The sequence below is a fragment of the Eleginops maclovinus genome, chromosome 20 (assembly GCF_036324505.1).
Source record: "Eleginops maclovinus isolate JMC-PN-2008 ecotype Puerto Natales chromosome 20, JC_Emac_rtc_rv5, whole genome shotgun sequence".
NCBI classification, from domain to species: Eukaryota; Metazoa; Chordata; class Actinopteri; order Perciformes; family Eleginopidae; genus Eleginops; species Eleginops maclovinus.
In genome coordinates this window covers 25,655,137-25,673,666 of record NC_086368.1, presented here as the reverse complement: position 1 = coordinate 25,673,666, position 18,530 = coordinate 25,655,137, and the positions used below count along the sequence as shown (strand labels likewise).

General features: G+C 40.5%; 1 protein-coding gene and 1 long non-coding RNA gene across 5 annotated transcripts in view; one reads left to right on the top strand and one right to left on the bottom strand.

Moving 5' to 3' along the window:
- Window positions 1-17,183, top strand: part of LOC134882963 (semaphorin-3F-like) — a 65,796-nt gene extending 48,613 nt beyond the window's left edge. For 2 of the 4 annotated variants that reach the window (XM_063911004.1, XM_063911002.1), the window contains 9 exons: window positions 6,697-6,766; window positions 6,859-7,003; window positions 7,509-7,731; window positions 8,819-8,907; window positions 9,783-9,824; window positions 10,694-10,851; window positions 11,256-11,323; window positions 12,527-12,660; window positions 14,004-17,183. In XM_063911004.1, the coding sequence (XP_063767074.1) occupies window positions 6,697-6,766; window positions 6,859-7,003; window positions 7,509-7,731; window positions 8,819-8,907; window positions 9,783-9,824; window positions 10,694-10,851; window positions 11,256-11,323; window positions 12,527-12,660; window positions 14,004-14,456 (1,382 nt within the window). In that variant the 3' untranslated portion in view covers window positions 14,457-17,183. Of the gene's footprint in view, window positions 1-6,696; window positions 6,767-6,858; window positions 7,004-7,508; window positions 7,732-8,818; window positions 8,908-9,782; window positions 9,825-10,693; window positions 10,854-11,242; window positions 11,324-12,526; window positions 12,661-14,003 lie in introns of all 4 variants that reach the window. The other 2 variants (XM_063911003.1, XM_063911001.1) reach the window with 1 other exon arrangement.
- Window positions 4,806-5,894, bottom strand: LOC134882964 (uncharacterized). Its single transcript, XR_010168211.1, has 2 exons — window positions 5,645-5,894; window positions 4,806-5,292 (listed from the first exon to the last, which is right to left on the bottom strand). It is a non-coding gene; the product is annotated as an uncharacterized LOC134882964 (long non-coding RNA).
- Window positions 17,184-18,530: the final 1,347 nt, after the last annotated feature.

The following is an 18,530-nucleotide window of genomic DNA, read 5'->3' as shown; positions in this document are numbered from 1 at the left end:
GTCTCTCTGGAGAGTTTCTGTTTTCATAGAAGATTTAAGGAATTCGCAAGGGCAAATTGGTCTTCTACAATGAATTTAAGTCCTTGAAGAAATAGTTTGACATTTTAAAATAACCCTTGTAGTTAGACAACTGTCATGCTGTCACTTTAATATGAAGCTACAGCATGAGACAATTAGCTTAGCGCCATTTAGCTTAGCCAAGCAAAAGACTTGACATGATGCTATTCTGTGTAAACGTTTTTGAACAAAGTGTTAAGAATCAAATGTTTTTTTCAAGCTTCCAGGAAGTCGCAAACTGCTTTTTACACTTAACTCTAAAGGTGCTGAAAGGCAGATACTGTATATGACTTCTCAGTTAGCTTTTTTACACTGTTTTCAGTACTTATGCTAAGCTAAGCTGACCCTAGCAGGCTGCTGGCTGTAGCTTCATATTTACAGTAGCCTATGCATATGAGAGTGGTATCAATCTTCTCATTGAGTTCTTGGCAAGAAAGCTTGTGAGCATATTTGCCAAAAGGTTAAACTACTTGAGAGTCTACATGTATATGTGATGTAGTACTGAGGCACTGTAGATGTATTACATTACACAGCTGAAGATTGTTTTAAGCCAGAGAAAGTTCAGAAAGATTTGTTAGCCATGCTTGAGTGAGTCTTAAACTTTCCCCTCTTTCTTTAAGAGTTTTAATAAAATGACCCTACAACTTATTACTGACAAGTTTGTTGAAATATCGTGACCAGCTGTATTCCTAGTGTGGAAGTCTTATTCAGAAAAAGCATTATGGCAAAGCACGCCTGAGACCTGGGGAGTTTTTACAGTTGGAATATGAAACACTTATCGGCTCTACCTGAGAACTTGTACCTGAATGACTGAAAGTGATTTAAAACACAGACCTGAAATGATTTCGTACTGAAAAAAGAAAGAAAATCCTTTAGTTTCGATGTGGAACATTTTAAAACAAGTCATCAATTGATAGAAGAAGAAAGGCAGAAGCAAGAGCCAAATGTAGAGACACTTAGAAGCGCGGACAGCAGATTTACAAAAACAACCCAAAGGCTGATTAAGTAAGAAATGGGATGTATAGTGTGGTGGCTGAGATTTGATTTCTGTACAAATATGGGAAAAAAAGCTTTGCAATATGGATCTTTGCCTCACTCTTATTAGCACACAAGATCCCCTGGAGCTAAGTCACCACTGCCCTGTCAGTATAGCTTTTATTCCAAATCACAAAGCTTCTTTTTTCCACGTTTTCCTGAAGGCTTGATCTGCTTTTAGCAACTGTATACCTTCCGTGATGATGGCTCTATCTTGAGCTCAGCAGTATCTTCACTGACATGTTTTTTCTGCTCATCTCTTCAGTACAACAGCTGTATGTCATGACAAGGATCATCTGTTGTGTGACACCCATAGCTCGTAGCGCTGCGTCCATGCTAACCCATGACCGTTCCACTGCTCTACAGTGGCAGCTGTGGAAGATGCCATGGCGGTGTGTGTATGTGTGTGTGTGTATTTTCGGTGTGACTTTGGGGGAATTTGGTAAGTTCAGAGGAGCTCTGGGAGCTTTCTCTCAGCTTTATCCTTTATAAAGAAATGAGATCAAGGGTGGAGACAGTTCCCAGAGGAGCACAATTATGTGGACAGATCTAGTAGTTCAGACTTATAGACAATGCTAACCCTAACCCTCCATGTATCATTCTATATGCATAGCAGCCTGACAGCTAATTTCTCATGCTGGTCCTCTATGGCTCTGCAAGTGCATGGATCCGAATTGGTATACTCTTTTTCTCTTTGCGTTGATCCTTTCTCCTTCTGTTTCCACGCTTCACACAAGCTGTAATAGCTATATTTTTAGCTTGATACCTCTGTGTCTTTTGCTTGTTGACTCTCATCAATCACGCTTTTACTTCACGGTCATTTACCTGCGCAACTAGGTTGGGAAACACATTCTTTGTTTTGTGCCAAAGGCCTCTTGTTCCTATTTTTGGCAGTGCCTCATGGGACTTGTATTTAGGTCAGGTACAGAACAGGAGAGAGACTTATCACCCATCACATGTTTAGCTCCTCTTTATTTGTCGATGTAGACCTTTCTTCAGTATCTTTAATCAGGAAGGGTCCAGTGCCAGGGATCTGTAGAAGAGAGTGTGTGAACATTTGTGTTTTAGAGATCTAGAGAATTGGCCTAGGAATAAATGATATATACAGTGGGGCAAAAAAGTATTTAGTCAGCCACCAATTGTGCAAGTTCTCCCATTTAAAAAGATGAGAGAGGCCTGTAATTTTCATCATAGGTACACTTCAACTATGAGAGACAGAATGAGAAAAAAAGATCCAGAAAATCACATTGTCTGATTTTTAATGAATTAATTGTTCAATTCCTCGGTAAAATAAGTATTTGGTCACCTACAAACAAGCAAGATTTCTGGCTCTCACAGACCTGTAACTTCTTCTTTAAGAGGCTCCTCTGTCCTCCACTCGTTACCTGTATTAATGGCACCTTTTTGAACTCGTTATCAGTATAAAAGACACCTGTCCACAACCTCAAACAGTCATACTCCAAACTCCACTATGGCCAAGACCAAAGAGCTGTCAAAGGAGACCAGAGACAAAATTGTAGACCTGCACCAGGCTGGGAAAACTGAATCTGCAATAGGTAAGCAGCTTGGTGTGAAGAAATCAACTGTGGGAGCAATTATTAGAAAATGGAAGACATACAAGACCACTGCTAATCTCCCTCGATCTGGGGCTCCACGCAAGATCTCACCCCGTGGGGTCAAAATGATCACAAGAACGGTGAGCAAAAATCCCAGAACCACACAGGGGGACCTAGTGAATGACCTGCAGAGAGCTGGGACCAAAGTAACAGAGGCTACCATCAGTAACACACTACGCCGCCAGGGACTTACATCCTGCAGTTCCAGACGTGTCCCCCTGCTTAAGCCAGTACATGTCCAGGCCCGTCTGAAGTTTGCTAGAGGGCATTTGGATGATCCAGAAGAGGGTTGGGAGAATGTCATATGGTCAGATGAAACCAAAATAGAACTTTTTGGTAAAAACTCAACTCGTCGTGTTTGGAGGAGAAAGAATGCAGAGTTGCATCCAAAGAACACCATACCTACTGTGAAGCATGGGGGTGGAAACATCAGGCTTTGGGGCTGTTTTTCTGCAAAGGGACCAGGACGACTGATCCGTGTAAAGGAAAGAATGAATGGGGCCATGTATCGTGAGATTTTGAGTGAAAACCTCCTTCCATCAGCAAGGGCACTGAAGATGAAGCGTGGCTGGGTCTTTCAGCATGACAATGATCCCAAACACACCGCCAGGGCAACGAAGGAGTGGCTTCGTAAGAAGCATTTCAAGGTCCTGGAGTGGCCTAGCCAGTCTCCAGATCTCAACCCCATTGAAAATCTTTGGAGGGAGTTGAAAGTCCGTGTTGCCCAGCGACAGCCCCAAAACATCACTGCTTTAGAGGAGATCTGCATGGAGCAATGGGCCAAAATACCAGCAACAGTGTGTGACAACCTTGTGAAGACTTACAGAAAATGTTTGACCTCTGTCATTGCCAACAAAGGGTATATAACAAAGTATTGAGATGAACTTTTGTTATTGACCAAATACTTATTTTCCACAATCATTTGAAAACAAATTCTTTAAAAATCAGACAATGTGATTTCCTGGATTTTTTTTTCTCATTTTGTCTCTCATAGTTGAGGTATACCTATGATAAAATTACAGGCCTCTCTCATCTTTTTAAATGGGAGAACTTGCACAATTGGTGGCTGACTAAATACTTTTTTGCCCCACTGTATGTCCCTTGCCTTCAAACTGGAAGACATGAACTATGGATGCAGGAAAAGTAGAAAACCCTGTCACATTATGTTTACACCTGGTAGGTGGTTTAGAAATCACGTTGATCCAGTCTAGACAGTAGAGAACCGGGCTGTGTGAATTCACTGCTCTGCTGTTAAAAATCATTGCTCTCTCTGTCCCATGCTTGGGTTGGGTTACCTTGTTGATGTTAAGTGGTAAAATCGTCTCAAGATTCAGTTTTGATGTGATATAAAGCCTTCACTGAACTCGTCCTTCCTGAGTCCCTTTCCATGTGAACCCCCTTCCCATTGTTCGGTTGTAAGTCCATTCCTGTGGTTTTACACCTACTGTTTCCTCGGCAGCAAATGAGAATGGCAGGAGGGCTGTCTAGACGGAAGACACTTTTTTTTATGACCTCTTGACATTATTTTACTCTATAAGCTAATGTTTCTCATTTGAGCTCATTAAAGAGAAATGGGTATATGTAGAACTCATTGAAACCTATTTGGTGAAAATTGGCCACATTTATCTGTTTCATTTATTAGCATGTGACGAAATACCGACACCTGTGGTTAATAGGCAAGTTAGAAAGAAAATCTATTGATGCAATTTCTACATTTTCAAAATCTTGCCAGGATAATCTTTCTTAGTTTTCTTGTAATACTCATTTTGCATAAAAGAGCCTAAGGAAGCAACCAAGACTAGCATTCATGTTTTCTTCCAGTTTCAATTTCCAAATTGCACTATTAACCCCTTGACGCCTGAATTTAAATGCAATTATGTTAAAAAATTTATTTTATGTGTTTTTGCTTTCAAGCAGATGCTAAATTAAGTGGAGATTATTAATTTCAATTTAGCACATAGAATAGATATAATTTTGGGTATGATGCAAATTAGCGACAACAGGCATTAATGGATAAAATAGTAATTTGGGGTATGATGCAAATTAGCGACAACAGGCATTAATGGATCAAATAGTAATTAAAACACATTTCCCATCTCAGGCATGTAATTCATTTTATTGATGCCAACATATAATTTAAATTAAAATAGTATTAATTTCATGACAATATGTCAACAGACATGCAAAACTCATGACAATGACAACAAAACAACAATAAAAAAACAGCATGTAGAACTGTGTGTAATAGAGAGAGAGTGTGTGTGTGTGTGTGTGTGTGTGTGTGTGTGTGTGTGTGTGTGTGTGTGTGTGTGTGTGAGAGAGAGAACGAGAAAGAGAAAACACTTAGAGAGAACAAAGGATGTGCCGAGCTGTCTTACTCATGAACTCAGCTGTCAAAAACTCATGACATCATTAACCATTCATTATAACAATGAAAACAATAACAATAACAAGAACAAAACAGCTAAGGTTGTAGTAGGTGCTCTCGCAGCAGTAGCTGCAGAACTGGTGCTAGGGACCGCATCAGAGTCTCCATCAGTGCTGCCACTGTCATCACTGCTGCTGCTGCTGCTGCTTTCATCACCTGGTGTAAAAAAAAAAAGTCACTATTGAAAAGAGCAGACATTTTTATTTATGATTTATGAGTACAGTTGTAAGACAGAAAAGTTCTTTGAAAACAGCTTTCCATACTTCGAGGTCAAGCTAAATGAAAGAAATAAAAGGTCACTATTGAATGCAGACATCTGTATTTACATAATACAAAACATGTACTCATTGTAACCAATGTAGACAATATGGCCGAATGTAGCGAATTCGCGACACACAGAATCACTTCAAATAACTTCAGAAATATCTGTCAAAACTATTCTATTCTGCTTCGTTAGCTGCACAAACAAACAATAAACAGCAAAATATTTTTTTTTTCAATAACTTACCTCAAATAGGACCGTATATTTCGTATTGCTTTCTCCACTCGTTAGCGTCTAACCGGATATGCCCGCCTTCGTCGACCGGGTGTAAGTTCCCACTCTTTGACCGGTCCTACGAGAAACTAGTGCTTGCAAAACGTTCCTAGGTCCGTATCGAAGAGACATGAACCGGCATTGGGGGAACACATGCACGATCTCGGCTGCATTTTTAATAGAAGCGGTTTGAGGCGAATTCGCGACAATAGGCGTTAAGGGGTTAACACGAGCTACATGCAGTAATGTTACATATATTGCTAACACACAGTATTAATAAAAGCGTATATGTATTTGTGAGCTTCAGCCTCTTGTGGTTGAAATTAATATTACAAACGAGCTTGAAAATCCTCTGCTAAAATGTTTTTCACAAATGAAAAAAAAAGTCAAATTTCACAAAAGACAAAACTTTTTTCACCTGTTTTGCAAGTTTTCGGTCATTGACATATAAAAAAATAGTTTTGGGAGTAGTATCTTCTATCCTGCCTCTTGGGGCTTTTGTAGTATACTGTAGGACTTACTAACATCTGTTGGCATGCAGCATTGACATTTTTAACATGGTAAAGTTATCCGTTCTGAACAGGGTATTAAAGTGTATTATTTTCATTATGAGTTGTTAGCCTGCTGCTGTTAGCTCAATGTTGTAGACTCTTACTCATGTTATGAACTTATGTGGCCTAGTAACTCATGTAGAAATGTTATTAGCAGCACAAAACCTCTCGCATGAACCCCTGACCTTTACCTCTTTGATGTAATTATGGATTTCAGAAGCACAAAGACTCAACACAAGATCCCAGTTAGCCCATTATCTAGAGAAGCTAGTGACTTCCATGTGTTTCCAACATAGATGAAGTTTCAGCTTGCCTTCTTTGGTCAGCTTCCGGGAGGGGGATATGTGACCAAAAGGTCTCTCTGCCTGAAAGCTGTGTAAATATTAGTGAAGAAGAGTGCTTGTGCTGTGTAGCGTGATGTTTCCTTCATCGGGTGTGTTTGCACTGACGTGATTTCCCTCCATATTCTTACAGGAGATGTTTACATACAGCCAACACAGGACACAAAAAATCCTGTGATATATGGCGTCTTCTCCGTCTCTGGGTAAGAGTGTTATTAAAAAGACACAACTTATTTATAGGACTCTGATTAAAGATTTCCCTTTGAATTTTTCTTACTTGACTTTTTCTCAACAGCTCCGTCTTTAAAGGCTCAGCAGTTTGTGTTTACTCCATGGCTGACATCCGTATGGTCTTCAACGGACCCTTCGCCCACAAGGAGGGTCCCAATTACCAGTGGGTGGCCTACACCGGGAAGATCCCCTACCCTCGACCCGGCACGGTCAGTTTTCATCTAAAGAAAAAGCTGGTGTTACAGTTTTTATCTGAGTTAAATAGAAACCGTTATTGGCTGAAAAATGGTGGGAAAAGCACCCCAGTTTAACTTTCAGCAGAAAGTCTACACTTCTTTGGTCGCAGACTAAAAAACCTTTATATTTGGCTTTTCCTTGGCTTTTTAACCAAAAATGAATTGTACTATTCAAAATATTTAGCTAATTTGAAACAATTTCACCAGGGCTTACAATGGTTAGTCTAATTTAAAGTGAATGTTGTTCTGAGTGTGTATCTTTATGGTTTATTGCACTCATTGTAAGTTGCTTTTGGTATCTGCTTCAGCCAAATGAAATGTTATGTAAAATCCTCCAACAAGAATCAGACATCAGCCTAACCAAACTCTGAATATTACTGCCAGAAAGTCTCTCAAACGTGCTTTTTTACCCGAGTGTCTCAATTATATTTTCATGAGATTTGACTCCAGCTCACACTTGTCTTCTTTTCTGTTTCAGTGCCCCGGAGGTACGTTCACCCCCAACATGAAGTCCACTAAGGACTACCCAGATGAAGTGATTAACTTCATGAGGAATCACCCTGCCATGTACAATGCCGTGTACCCGATACACAAGCGCCCCCTGGTGGTCCGGACCAACGTGGACTATGAGTTCACCACCATCACTGTGGACCAGGTGACTGCTGCTGATGGCAACTATGAGGTGCTCTTCTTAGGAACTGGTGAGTGTTTTGTAATTAGGGTCGGGGTCAAATCTCTGCTTATAAAATTATCTCAGCTTTGTTTGTTTTTTTACACAAAGTCAGTCTGAACCCTTTGATCATGGTCATAATGGAGGATGACAGTGTCAGTAAGAAGCTAAATAATGGAGGAGAAATCCCCCCTATGGAATTAAATCCCATGTAAGTGGAGGGCTTGTCTCCCCTGCAATCATTTATCATTAAAAGAAAAGCATTCTTTCCCTTTGTGCCCGAGTGGAAATTTAACCAATCAAAGGGTTTGTACCTCGCTCTATTCACATGGAGTAAACAACAGGAGATTTGTACCTGGAGGGCAGGGGTGGATCAGCAGCAGGAGGGAAAGGAAAGAAGCAGGGGGTAAGAAGAAGAGAAAGAGGGGGTGGAGGGGGGGGTACAGTTGGGACATCCATCACCTTAATCTCGCCCACTGGTGTAAGACAGATTATCCGTCTGTCTGCGTGCCTTGAACCTTTAATAAGGCCCCTGGTATGACAGCAGCAGCCACCACACAGGATGCAGCCCTCACATCTCGCACATGACGCCACTTTACCGGCTGCTTTGTTCATGTGTGCATTACCAGGGAGGAAAGTAATGGGTTTGTGTGCGATGGCGGGCCAATGTGGAGGAATGTGTGTCCTTTCAGCTCCTGTCAGAGCCACCATTCAGCCCTGCACCGAGGCTCAATGCACAAGTCATAATAAATCTCAGGTATCCCGCTCACAGGAATGCCAAACTCTTTGCAGAAATCAAACATGCCAGGGAGGGCCAAGGGGATGTCTTATGGCATCCAGATGAATAGGTCAAGACAAGAAGGGAGTGAAGGATGACAGAAGGGGTTTGTCACGGTGTCGGCAGTGAGTGCACTAAGTGGAACGGACCTTGAGGAAAGGTTAAAGCGAACAGAGCCACGTAGCACACGTGGAGAGTACAGTGTAGCCTGTTGATGTGAGGATTATCCCTTGTTGGAGGATGCTGAGAGAATAAAATGGGAATCCAAGGGGCTGTTGACAGGCCAAGGGGGTGTGAGGTTGCAGGTATGTAGCTGACAGGTGTGTGTTGTGGTTCACAGACAAGGGAACAGTTCAGAAAGTCATCGTGCTGCCCAGAGACGACCTGCAGACTGAGGAGCTCGTCCTGGAGGAGGTCGAGGTTTTCAAGGTGAGTTTTTATTCAATCTTTTGCTGTCTGTCTTTCGTATATACTTCACTTTACCATATCTTCCCAAGAAATCTCAGTTATTAGTCGTTATCTGAGAGTCCGATATGGGTTAGAAGCAGCCATTATTATCTGTTCACATTGTTGCTTACCAATACAAACACAACATGTTGTTGGCCTGCCCTTCAGTGGTCCTATTTTAATATGACAGGAAAACAAAAAAGGAAGGCTGACGACGTATTATAAATAAGTCAGTGGGAGGAAAGAATGGTTCAAACACACAACTTTTATTGAGAAGACCAGAGTTTGTGTCCCGTGTGAATCCAAAGGTCAACGTTGAGTAATTTGCCTGCATGAGCTTACGTGACGCACTTTCGTTTGTAATTTAGCTATGTAAAGTTGGTTTATGGTAAATGGACTTTATTTATAGCGCTTTTTTTCCAGTTTTAACGACTTCCCGAAGCGTTATCAAACGGTGGCACCTGCTTAAGGAAGCTAATATTCACACACATTCACACACTTTTGGCCATCCCGTCAGGAGAATATGGGCATATATTTTTTAGCCCAACCCATCATCTTTTTCTGAAACCTCACTTTCATGACATTTCATATGCAAATTCTGACCTAATGGTGGTGGCCCCCTCCGGCGCCTTTGATTGGAAGCAAAAAATGACAACCATTTAATGGCCTGATAACATTTGAGACGAGTGATCTCCCCTTCAATGCACTGCTACTGTCGTTTTTACATCAAAACATTGCCCCTACTGTATGTCTTAAGACCTTCTGATCTTCTTTTTCCATTTTGCTCTGCATAGACATTTCCCATCTGCTATAAAGATAACACACTGTACTCACAATGTATTCTTCTCTCCTTCAAGGTCCCTACTCCCATTACAACAATGAAGATCTCATCCAAAAGAGTAAGCATGGCTGTGCAGAGAATGTTCTTAACCTTTGCTCCCATAGAAAGACGAGAAACTGTATTCCAAAGAAAGGGAATGAAGAGAGCTACATTATACAGTTGTGATTCATTGCTGCCTCCTTTCATAATCCATAGAAAAGCTGAGGAAGAGGATGAAGAGAATATGGAAAAACCCTTAGTGTTGACTTTCAACTCTTGGTGTTATTTCACAAAGCCTGCCAAGCTGACACATTTCAAACAGCTGATCATGAAATTATCATCGTAACCTGATAGAGATGAGCTCAATATTCTCCTATGAAATCCAGAGTCTGTTGCTGTGTCAGCACCACACAGGATTAGATGTTTTGCAGTTGTTTTATTACATCCATCTGGGTTTGTCAAGTCTTTGTATGGAAACACATCATGGACAGAAATGATGTAGTCGTTTGAGCCACTGAAAATACATATTTTTAGGGTTTAGAGATTCAGATTTAAGATGAAAATCCCTAGGGTCTTCCCGTGGAGTCTCAGATGCTTAGGTATGAATCTCACATCTTGATATTAGTGTCATTTTTATGAATTGACATGCTTCTGAGATATGTATACTGGAGCTAGATTTTACAATGGTTTATGTAAAGTTATTTTTTGTATTTCTTTTTCGTAAATTGTATTTTTACAGAATTTCAACGTGTAAAAAATACAATAATAAATAGTTGTAATAAAAGAAACAGAAGAAATCACGGAAAAACAAACAGTTGATGGAAAACAGCTGTCATCAATTAATATTGCATCCCAACTAATATTTGCAAAAAAATCCCCACAAGAATGTCAGTACTAAATTGTTACCTAGCATTGCATGTAACACCATTTTCTGTTCCCTCTCAACAGCAACAGCTATATGTGTCCTCTGATATCGGCCTGACGCAGTTGGCTCTTCACCGCTGCGATGTGTACGGAGAGGCGTGTGCCGACTGCTGCCTGGCCAGAGACCCTTACTGCGCCTGGGACGGGAAGTCCTGCTCCCGCTACTCCGCCTCTCAGAAAAGGTGAGCACCAGTAGCAGTGTTAGCATGAGCTACACTAACCTTACAACTAACCCACTGACTGGATTGGTTTGTTGAATGATGCTCAAATTAGACCGCCTGGATGGCTGATTGGCCGTTTTAACGCCTTTTTTAATGTGTGTTATTATTATTATATCGAGCATTGAGTAAACTGTGGTTAATGCTCCTCTAATGCATCGTATACTTGTGGTTTTATAAGCTCAACCAGTAAATGAGATACATTTAAAGACCTGTTATATCGTAATGGGGTAATGGTTTGTGGTGAGACCCATTTAATGTGATACTTTAACGGCTCGATGTGTTGTTGAATGGCTTTGAATGGCTTGCGGTTGCTTTATTGCCTTTTTTTCTCTCCTTATTCGGCAACACTGGTCTGACCCCTTTAGACGTAGCCGAAGGCAGGATGTCAAGTACGGGAACCCCATCCGCCAGTGCCGAGGCTTCAACTCCAACAGTAAGGCGCAACTCAAATCAACTCAAAACTTTATTCATACACACACACACAACACACTGGTTCCAAAGAAGAAAAATAAGACAGGATTAATGATGGAAAGACATGGTCACAAAGAGAAAAACACACACCTACAGTGGCTTTCTTTAGATGCAGCGTTGAAAGGAGTAGACTAAAGGGGATCACATTCCCTAATATTTGACAGGCCAGAGTCAAATTTGAATACTTGGCAGTGGAGACCCTATTTAAGCCACCAGCTCTAACCTCTGAGCTATCCGGTGAGCATTATTATTATTTTTCTATTTGATTTAGTCATGCCTCCTGGAGCAATTTGGAATAGAGTTTTGCCCAACGACTAGTTGACATGTTAACTTCAGTTGCCAGGAATGGAGACATTGACCGTGTGATTGGTAGAAGACCATTTACCCTTTGAGCCACACTTGCCTTCAGTGATTGGGGCAGTGATTGGAGTAGTGATAGATATCTGTGGATAATCTTCTGTGAGACAAAGTTCTCTTACTGTGTGATATGGGGACAGGAGATCTGTAATATAAAAGGGAGCAAAACCAGTTAATACCTTTTAAACAAACATGAGCATGAGGATGTTTCCAGGTCAGAAGTACAGAGAATGTATCAGACATGGTGGAGTTTTATGAAGAGATATTTCAGTACTAAATATTTTGCAAGGTTCTAAGGATAGAGACTGTCATGTGCTGAAGAAACTGTGAAGCCCCCTTGAGATGAATGTGTAATTTGTGATAATGGGCTATATAAATAAAACATTAATTGGTGGATTGTCGTTATCCAAAATAAAAATATGTCCCATTTCCAGATTTTTGCATGTGGTTTACAGAGGAACCGTGATAAAGAGACTAATGAAATACTGTGGTCCAAATGAAATAACTTGAGTTGTATTCTCATTGAGCTGAAGACGCCCAGTTTGCAACCACCCTCCATTGCTCCTATTTGTTTATTAATGACCTAAAAAAATAATGACATCTCATTATGCTGGTCCTGGTTCCAGGTTGTCACCGCTTTGGGCTGTAATGACTGTATTCTGGCAGCTTTATGGTAATCTGGTAATTTATGACAGCCCGTGTTGCTAAAAAGGTCTTTGATTTGCCACGACTGCGATTTTGGCGGTATAGGAGTTCACGGTAATGATGTTTTGGTTGCCATGGTAATCCCCCTCTGTCTGCCCCGCAGCCAATAAGAACACTCTGGAGATGGTGCAGTACGGCGTGGAGGGAAGCAGCACCTTCCTGGAGTGTCAGGCCCGCTCTCCTCATGCTCTGCTCAAATGGCATCTGCAGAGAGATAACAGCGACCGCAGGAAAGAGGTGAGCCGCCACACTCTCAAGGATCCTGGTCGAAAAAGCAATTAAGTCTAATGAAATTCATGATTATCCAATATAAAGCACAATATGAACTCGTATATAATATTTTTATACGTAGAAAGAATCAGAATATTTTATTTTTGCCATTGGAAAATTGGGTTTTGTGACAGTTGCTTCATTTTATAATTAAATAAATAAAAGATAAATAAAAAATAAGAAGTTAGAGCAAAAATGTGCAATAAAAAAAAGAGACTGCTATTTATATATGCATAAGAAGTAAAGTAAAATGTCAGATAAAAGATTAAATAAAATATAATAGAACTATTTGTATAAACATAAGGCATGGGTTAGTGGTGGAGTTCCACAGATGAACATGATATATTTTTGGGGATATATCTTGGTGTCATTTCAGTTATTTTCTTGATATGAAGAGATCATTTAAATGCAGTATGACACATATTCTCCGATTATCCTCCACCACCATTAAGTGATTGAGGCTCTGACTGACTTCTTACACAGACCTCCGACTGTCCTCAGGCCCGAGGGAAGGACATATAAAGGGGAGCTGTGAAAAAGCCCTCTGCTATGAAATCCAAGCCTGAGGCACTAGTTAAAGTTTTATTGTGAAGCTATGTAGTGTTGCTGCCTCTCTTTTATTGACTATTCTGTTGGATGAGCCTCTGATCCTGCAGGCCGTGCTGCTTTCTCGCACTTCTGATTCTGAGCTAAGGAGCAGTCAGCACCTAATCACATTCCTGGGTGTGGATGTACAGATATAGATGAAATTCATAGCTCTAGTTACTGTGTGATAACTGATGATTCCTTTTTATTTTAAAGGATATAAATCAAAAGTACAGGCCAAGACACTAGGAACAACCTGTCTCTCAATTAGACATCATTTGCTATAAAGAGGTCACACTACAAAATCCAAGATGTCCCTCAAGGAAAGATGGAAGCAAATCCATTTAGAAGAAACATTCACTTTGTATAATCATCAGATTTGGACTTTCAGTTTAAACATATTTCAGGGGATTGTTGTTTGAAAGATAGACATTTATTCAGTGAGGTCCAAATACATTACATGTTGCCCATTTTTTATTTGTATCTCATGATAGATATTAAAGCCTAGCACCATGACACTAGAAGAGCTGAGGTTAGGGACTGTCTCTAAAGTGCAGACACGCAACTAAAGGAGAGCTTTTCAGATTTCTGTCCATTTTTGTAAAGTGTACAAAAATACATGGGTAAAAAACAAATGATTGATTGATTGATGATTTGCTTCTTTTTAGCATTTCAAATTGCTAGTTATAAATCACAGATATTTCATGAGGTGTTTTCCTCTGCAGATTCGTTCTGATGGTCGTGTTATGAAGACAGAGCAGGGTCTGCTCCTACGGTCTCTGCAGCCCTCTGACTCCGGCATGTACCAGTGTACGGCCACGGAGAAGAACTTCAAACACACGCTGGTCAAGCTGCAGCTAGTGGTGCTGTCGAGCCGGGCCGTCAACAACGTGCTGGTGGAGGGCGGAGGAGGACTGGTGCCGTCTTCCATCAACTCAGGCAGCACCCAGTGGACCCCCAGCGCGGGTCAGTACAAGGACCTGCTGACCATCCTGAGCCAGCCAGAGATGAGCCTGATCAATCAGTACTGCCAGGACTACTGGCAATACGGAGACCCGCTGATGGGCGCCCTCAAGACCAAAGACCTGAAGGAGCTCAAGGAGCAGAAGAAGCCCCGCAACCGCCGGCATCACGGGGAGGGGGAGGAGAAAGAGGAGCAGGAGGAGGTAGAGACATGAGGAGCCTGGCTTTGCATCTGAAAACACCCTCAGCCACCCTTATCCCCCCCTTACCCTGTGAAAACTGGGAGAGACTCATTGAGAGTAGCAAAAAATATTCCACCAACCGAGAAAAAAAAGCAAACTGAGAAAAAAAGAGGCTTCCGAAACAAAACCCCCACATACACCTTCTCAAACAGTAAGATATATGATACACAGTATTTATTGTAGGTTGTATATAGTATCATTCTGTGGATTTCTTTGTACTTATAGAAAAAAAAACATGCTCTTTGTGTATAGGTACCTTTGGGGCAAATATTATTGTTATTATTGATGTTGTTAATTTTATTGTTGCTGTTACTGTCATTACAAAACTCATCTGTCAGCATCATGTGACCTCGGCGACTGTTGGGAATGTGTTATCAGCGTGTAAGCTGTTCGGAGCGAGCTGTGAGAATGAGATGAGTTGATGATAAGGGGTGATGGGATCTCTGTCGTTTCTTGCTTGCTTTGACTCGATGCCAGGACTCTTTTCATTTCTGGACGCTCACAGGACGCCTGCGATGCATCCTCCCTCGTGGATGCATGCCGACAGAGACTTATTATTGCAAGGGGACCATCGACACATGGTCCCAGTTATAGAGGGGGAAACAATCCTTTCTCCATGGGAACCCGGACGCACAGAGGACTGTTCCAATATTCACGCTGGTGTAATTGGGTCTTTTAAAAGGAAACTGGTACTTGCTACTCTTCTACTTCCCAAGGTTTGAGGATCCTTGATATGGATTCTGATGTTTTAATTCTCAGTGTTACTCTACTTTGAGTTAACTAAAGCTTTTTCTGACAGTGAACTCAAGCTTAACTAAAAGGGGGATCGGAGATTGATGACTTCCGCCAAGGTCATTTCGATAAGTGAAAATGACTGGATGTATCCGCAACCATAAGTCAGATCCACTTCAAAATTCAAAACCTTCTGCCTTGGCCAATGCTATACGATTCCACCAACTTTCATGAAAATCGGGCCCGTAGTTTTTCCGTAATCCAGTTGACAAAAAGACAACCAAACCAACAAGCTGCTCAAAAAACTGAAACAATTCGTAGACGCAAGCATTAGATCGGTTCTTGTTATATTATGAAATAGAGTGGTTGGGTTTCATACAGATCCAAACATCCTCTGAGCTGAGGTTGAGGTGCAATAAAGGGTCAAGGTTATGCACAAAGGGCATTATTCTTTTACTTTCAGGGGACATTGGCTGGGGCCAAATGCAACAAGCACACTCGGGCAAGTTACTAATGTAAAATGTTTTTTTAAATCCATTTTAAGATGAAAGCTGTGCCCAGATCAGGCAGCGGCTGTTTTGTTTTGTTCTTTCTTCCTTTGACATTCATATGTGAAAAAAAAATAATTGCCCGTATACACAACAGAGCATTGTAACAATGTTGTGACACTAACCAAAATGTTGGGAAGCTGGCTTTCATTGTGTGCATGAACCTGTATTTGTACTGTAATTCTGATAAGATTCTGTGTGGTCGTTCCTTTTTCTTCTGTTTTTCATCTCTACAGGTGTACAGTATAGTCTCTGAGGGACATTCTCAGTAAAGTGACACGGGGACAACACATGCTTTAAGATGTCCTTATTTCAAATATACCCCTGTATGAAGCATGATGCATCTTTTCACTGATATCATTTAAATCAGAGTATTAAGGGATTATTTCACATATGTGTTTGGAAAAAGCACATAGGGGAACATATCATACTTTGGCGTATTAGCTGTGTAGATGAAGCAGTTTTTGATGAGGGGGCTTGTGAAAACAACCCCTTATGTTATAATATGGCACTCAATTATAACTCCACAAAATGCAGTGTGTTAGGTAACGATCTGCTGCATTCTGCGAACACAAAACGTTTTTATGCTTGGGAGCATAACATTTATTTAAAAATGTTCATCTTTTTGTCAATCAAGACATCCATTTTGGTTGGTTATGACATGATGTATTATAATATTTTTGGGGAAATAATAACATAATGCTGTGTTACCACTTAAGGTGCCGTTACATGGCTGTTATAATGATAGTTCTATTGAATGCAGGTGTTATGCTCTATTCAAAATATAAGTACAGCAGTCCTTCAGCAAGTCAAATGAATGACTTTTTCATGTATAAGAATATATGGAGGGAAGAAAACATCTGGAACGCCTGGTTATTTTTGAATATTGAAGCTTCAAAACATGTTGCCTAGCATTCAGACTGTATTGAATACCTTTGGAAAGATGCATCCATAAGTCATACAGAAGTATCTGTATCTGCTATTTAATCTGGGAAGTCTGCATTCCCAGAGTCAATCACAGCTCCTGATTGTCTCCTCCAAATGAGACCAGGGGTTATGCAGCAACAAAAAAAAAAAAGAAATGCAAGGAGAGGTTGTACAAATTGTTGGTATTTTTAAGAAAACGTGTCTGTAGTTTTTGAGTGTTTTTTTTTTTTTTTTGTATTTTTGCATCATCAGACTTTACGGAGAAAAAAGAGAAAAAAAACTAAATGCACAAAAGGTGATGTTCTTGTAATGACTTGTGTAAATTACTCTATCTTCCCTTTCCATTGTTGTTGCTGACTAATAAATTAAAGCTCTATATTTTATAAGAATGGAATGCTCCCCCGCCTTCATTGTGATTGGCTTGATACTGGATGTTTTCCATGTTTCTGCCCAGAACCCTCTGGATCCTTGGAATAAAGTTGTACCTGTTAAAGAGAGATGTACGCACATTTGTATAAAATATACACATTGCATTTGTGTTTGTAATTCAACTATTGGAAGGTAAAAAAAACCTCCAATAAAAGGACGCAGGATGAGATTTTCTCACTGGGCCTAATAGGTATTGATTATGCAAGTTCCTAATCCTTGTCAGTTAATGCTTAAATCAAACTTGGTCATTACTCAAAGGTTTATAAACTCAGATTAGAGGTGATCAATAGTGCTAGATAATCAGAATATACCTGTGGGGGATAGATAGGGTTGAAAATCAATCCTCATTTCTCCCAAGTTTACCAGAGGCAATTTGCCTTTGAAAATAAAATAAGACACAGCAGATTGTGTTTTAAACTGAACAATGTAAAAAACAAAATTACTCACAAATGGCCAGCTCAGGCTAAGGGACCCAAGGGTCAACGTTCAACCCTAGCCATCACCTAAACAAAATGACTCGAAGTGAAAGATATCAACTAGGAAGAGACTCAAATTGACCAGAAAATAAATGAAAACAGATACAAAAAAAGATTGTAAAGAGGCTGAAACAACAAGATTGTCTTGGTTCAACTGTTTCAACACGTGATGGTGTTTGTCAGGTAGCAAACATTAGCTTAATCTTTCTATAACTTAATCTACTACTACTTGGTTGACAATAGGGAAAATGCAGTTAGCTTGTTGGAGAAAATCACATTTATGTCAAGTACTGATCTGAATAACCTGAGCCTCAACTCACACTGCTTTTACATTTTTTTTATTTCAGAATGCCTCTCCTCTCAAACACAAGAACAGAAATGTGAATGTGCTAATAAAAACGAAAATCCCCCGTACGACATGTTACAACAATTGGTTTAATTTAGCATCATATGAGAGTTACAAATGGTATCAACCCGAACATTGCTGCAACAATTTATGAGATATTAAAGACAATGGAAATTACCATTCATCATTGTTCTTAGGCCCATTTTCTGATATAGGACCCAACAATCAAAATTACCAGTCTCCAGATGATTTACACCACTTGTATTACAATTTAGCCTACTGTACGTTTTACCTCCCGCTGAACATCATCCCCACTAAAATGTTGCCACCTAGCTGGCATGTAAGGTGATTCAGATCAAACACACCTGACAGGTGCATTGTGGGTCTGGCTAAAATGCTAAATGCTAACGTGGATGCTCGTCATGGTGGATGCTGGGGAACCGTACCTGTGCGTGAGGCCTCTCTGCTGTTTCTAGAGCCTCATTAAACTCGACACGACGTGTCAAACCTTTCCGGAGTGCAATGTGACAGAGACACCGGGACTGGTGACAATATGCTCTGAGATTAAAAACCAGATTTTTGGAGGATT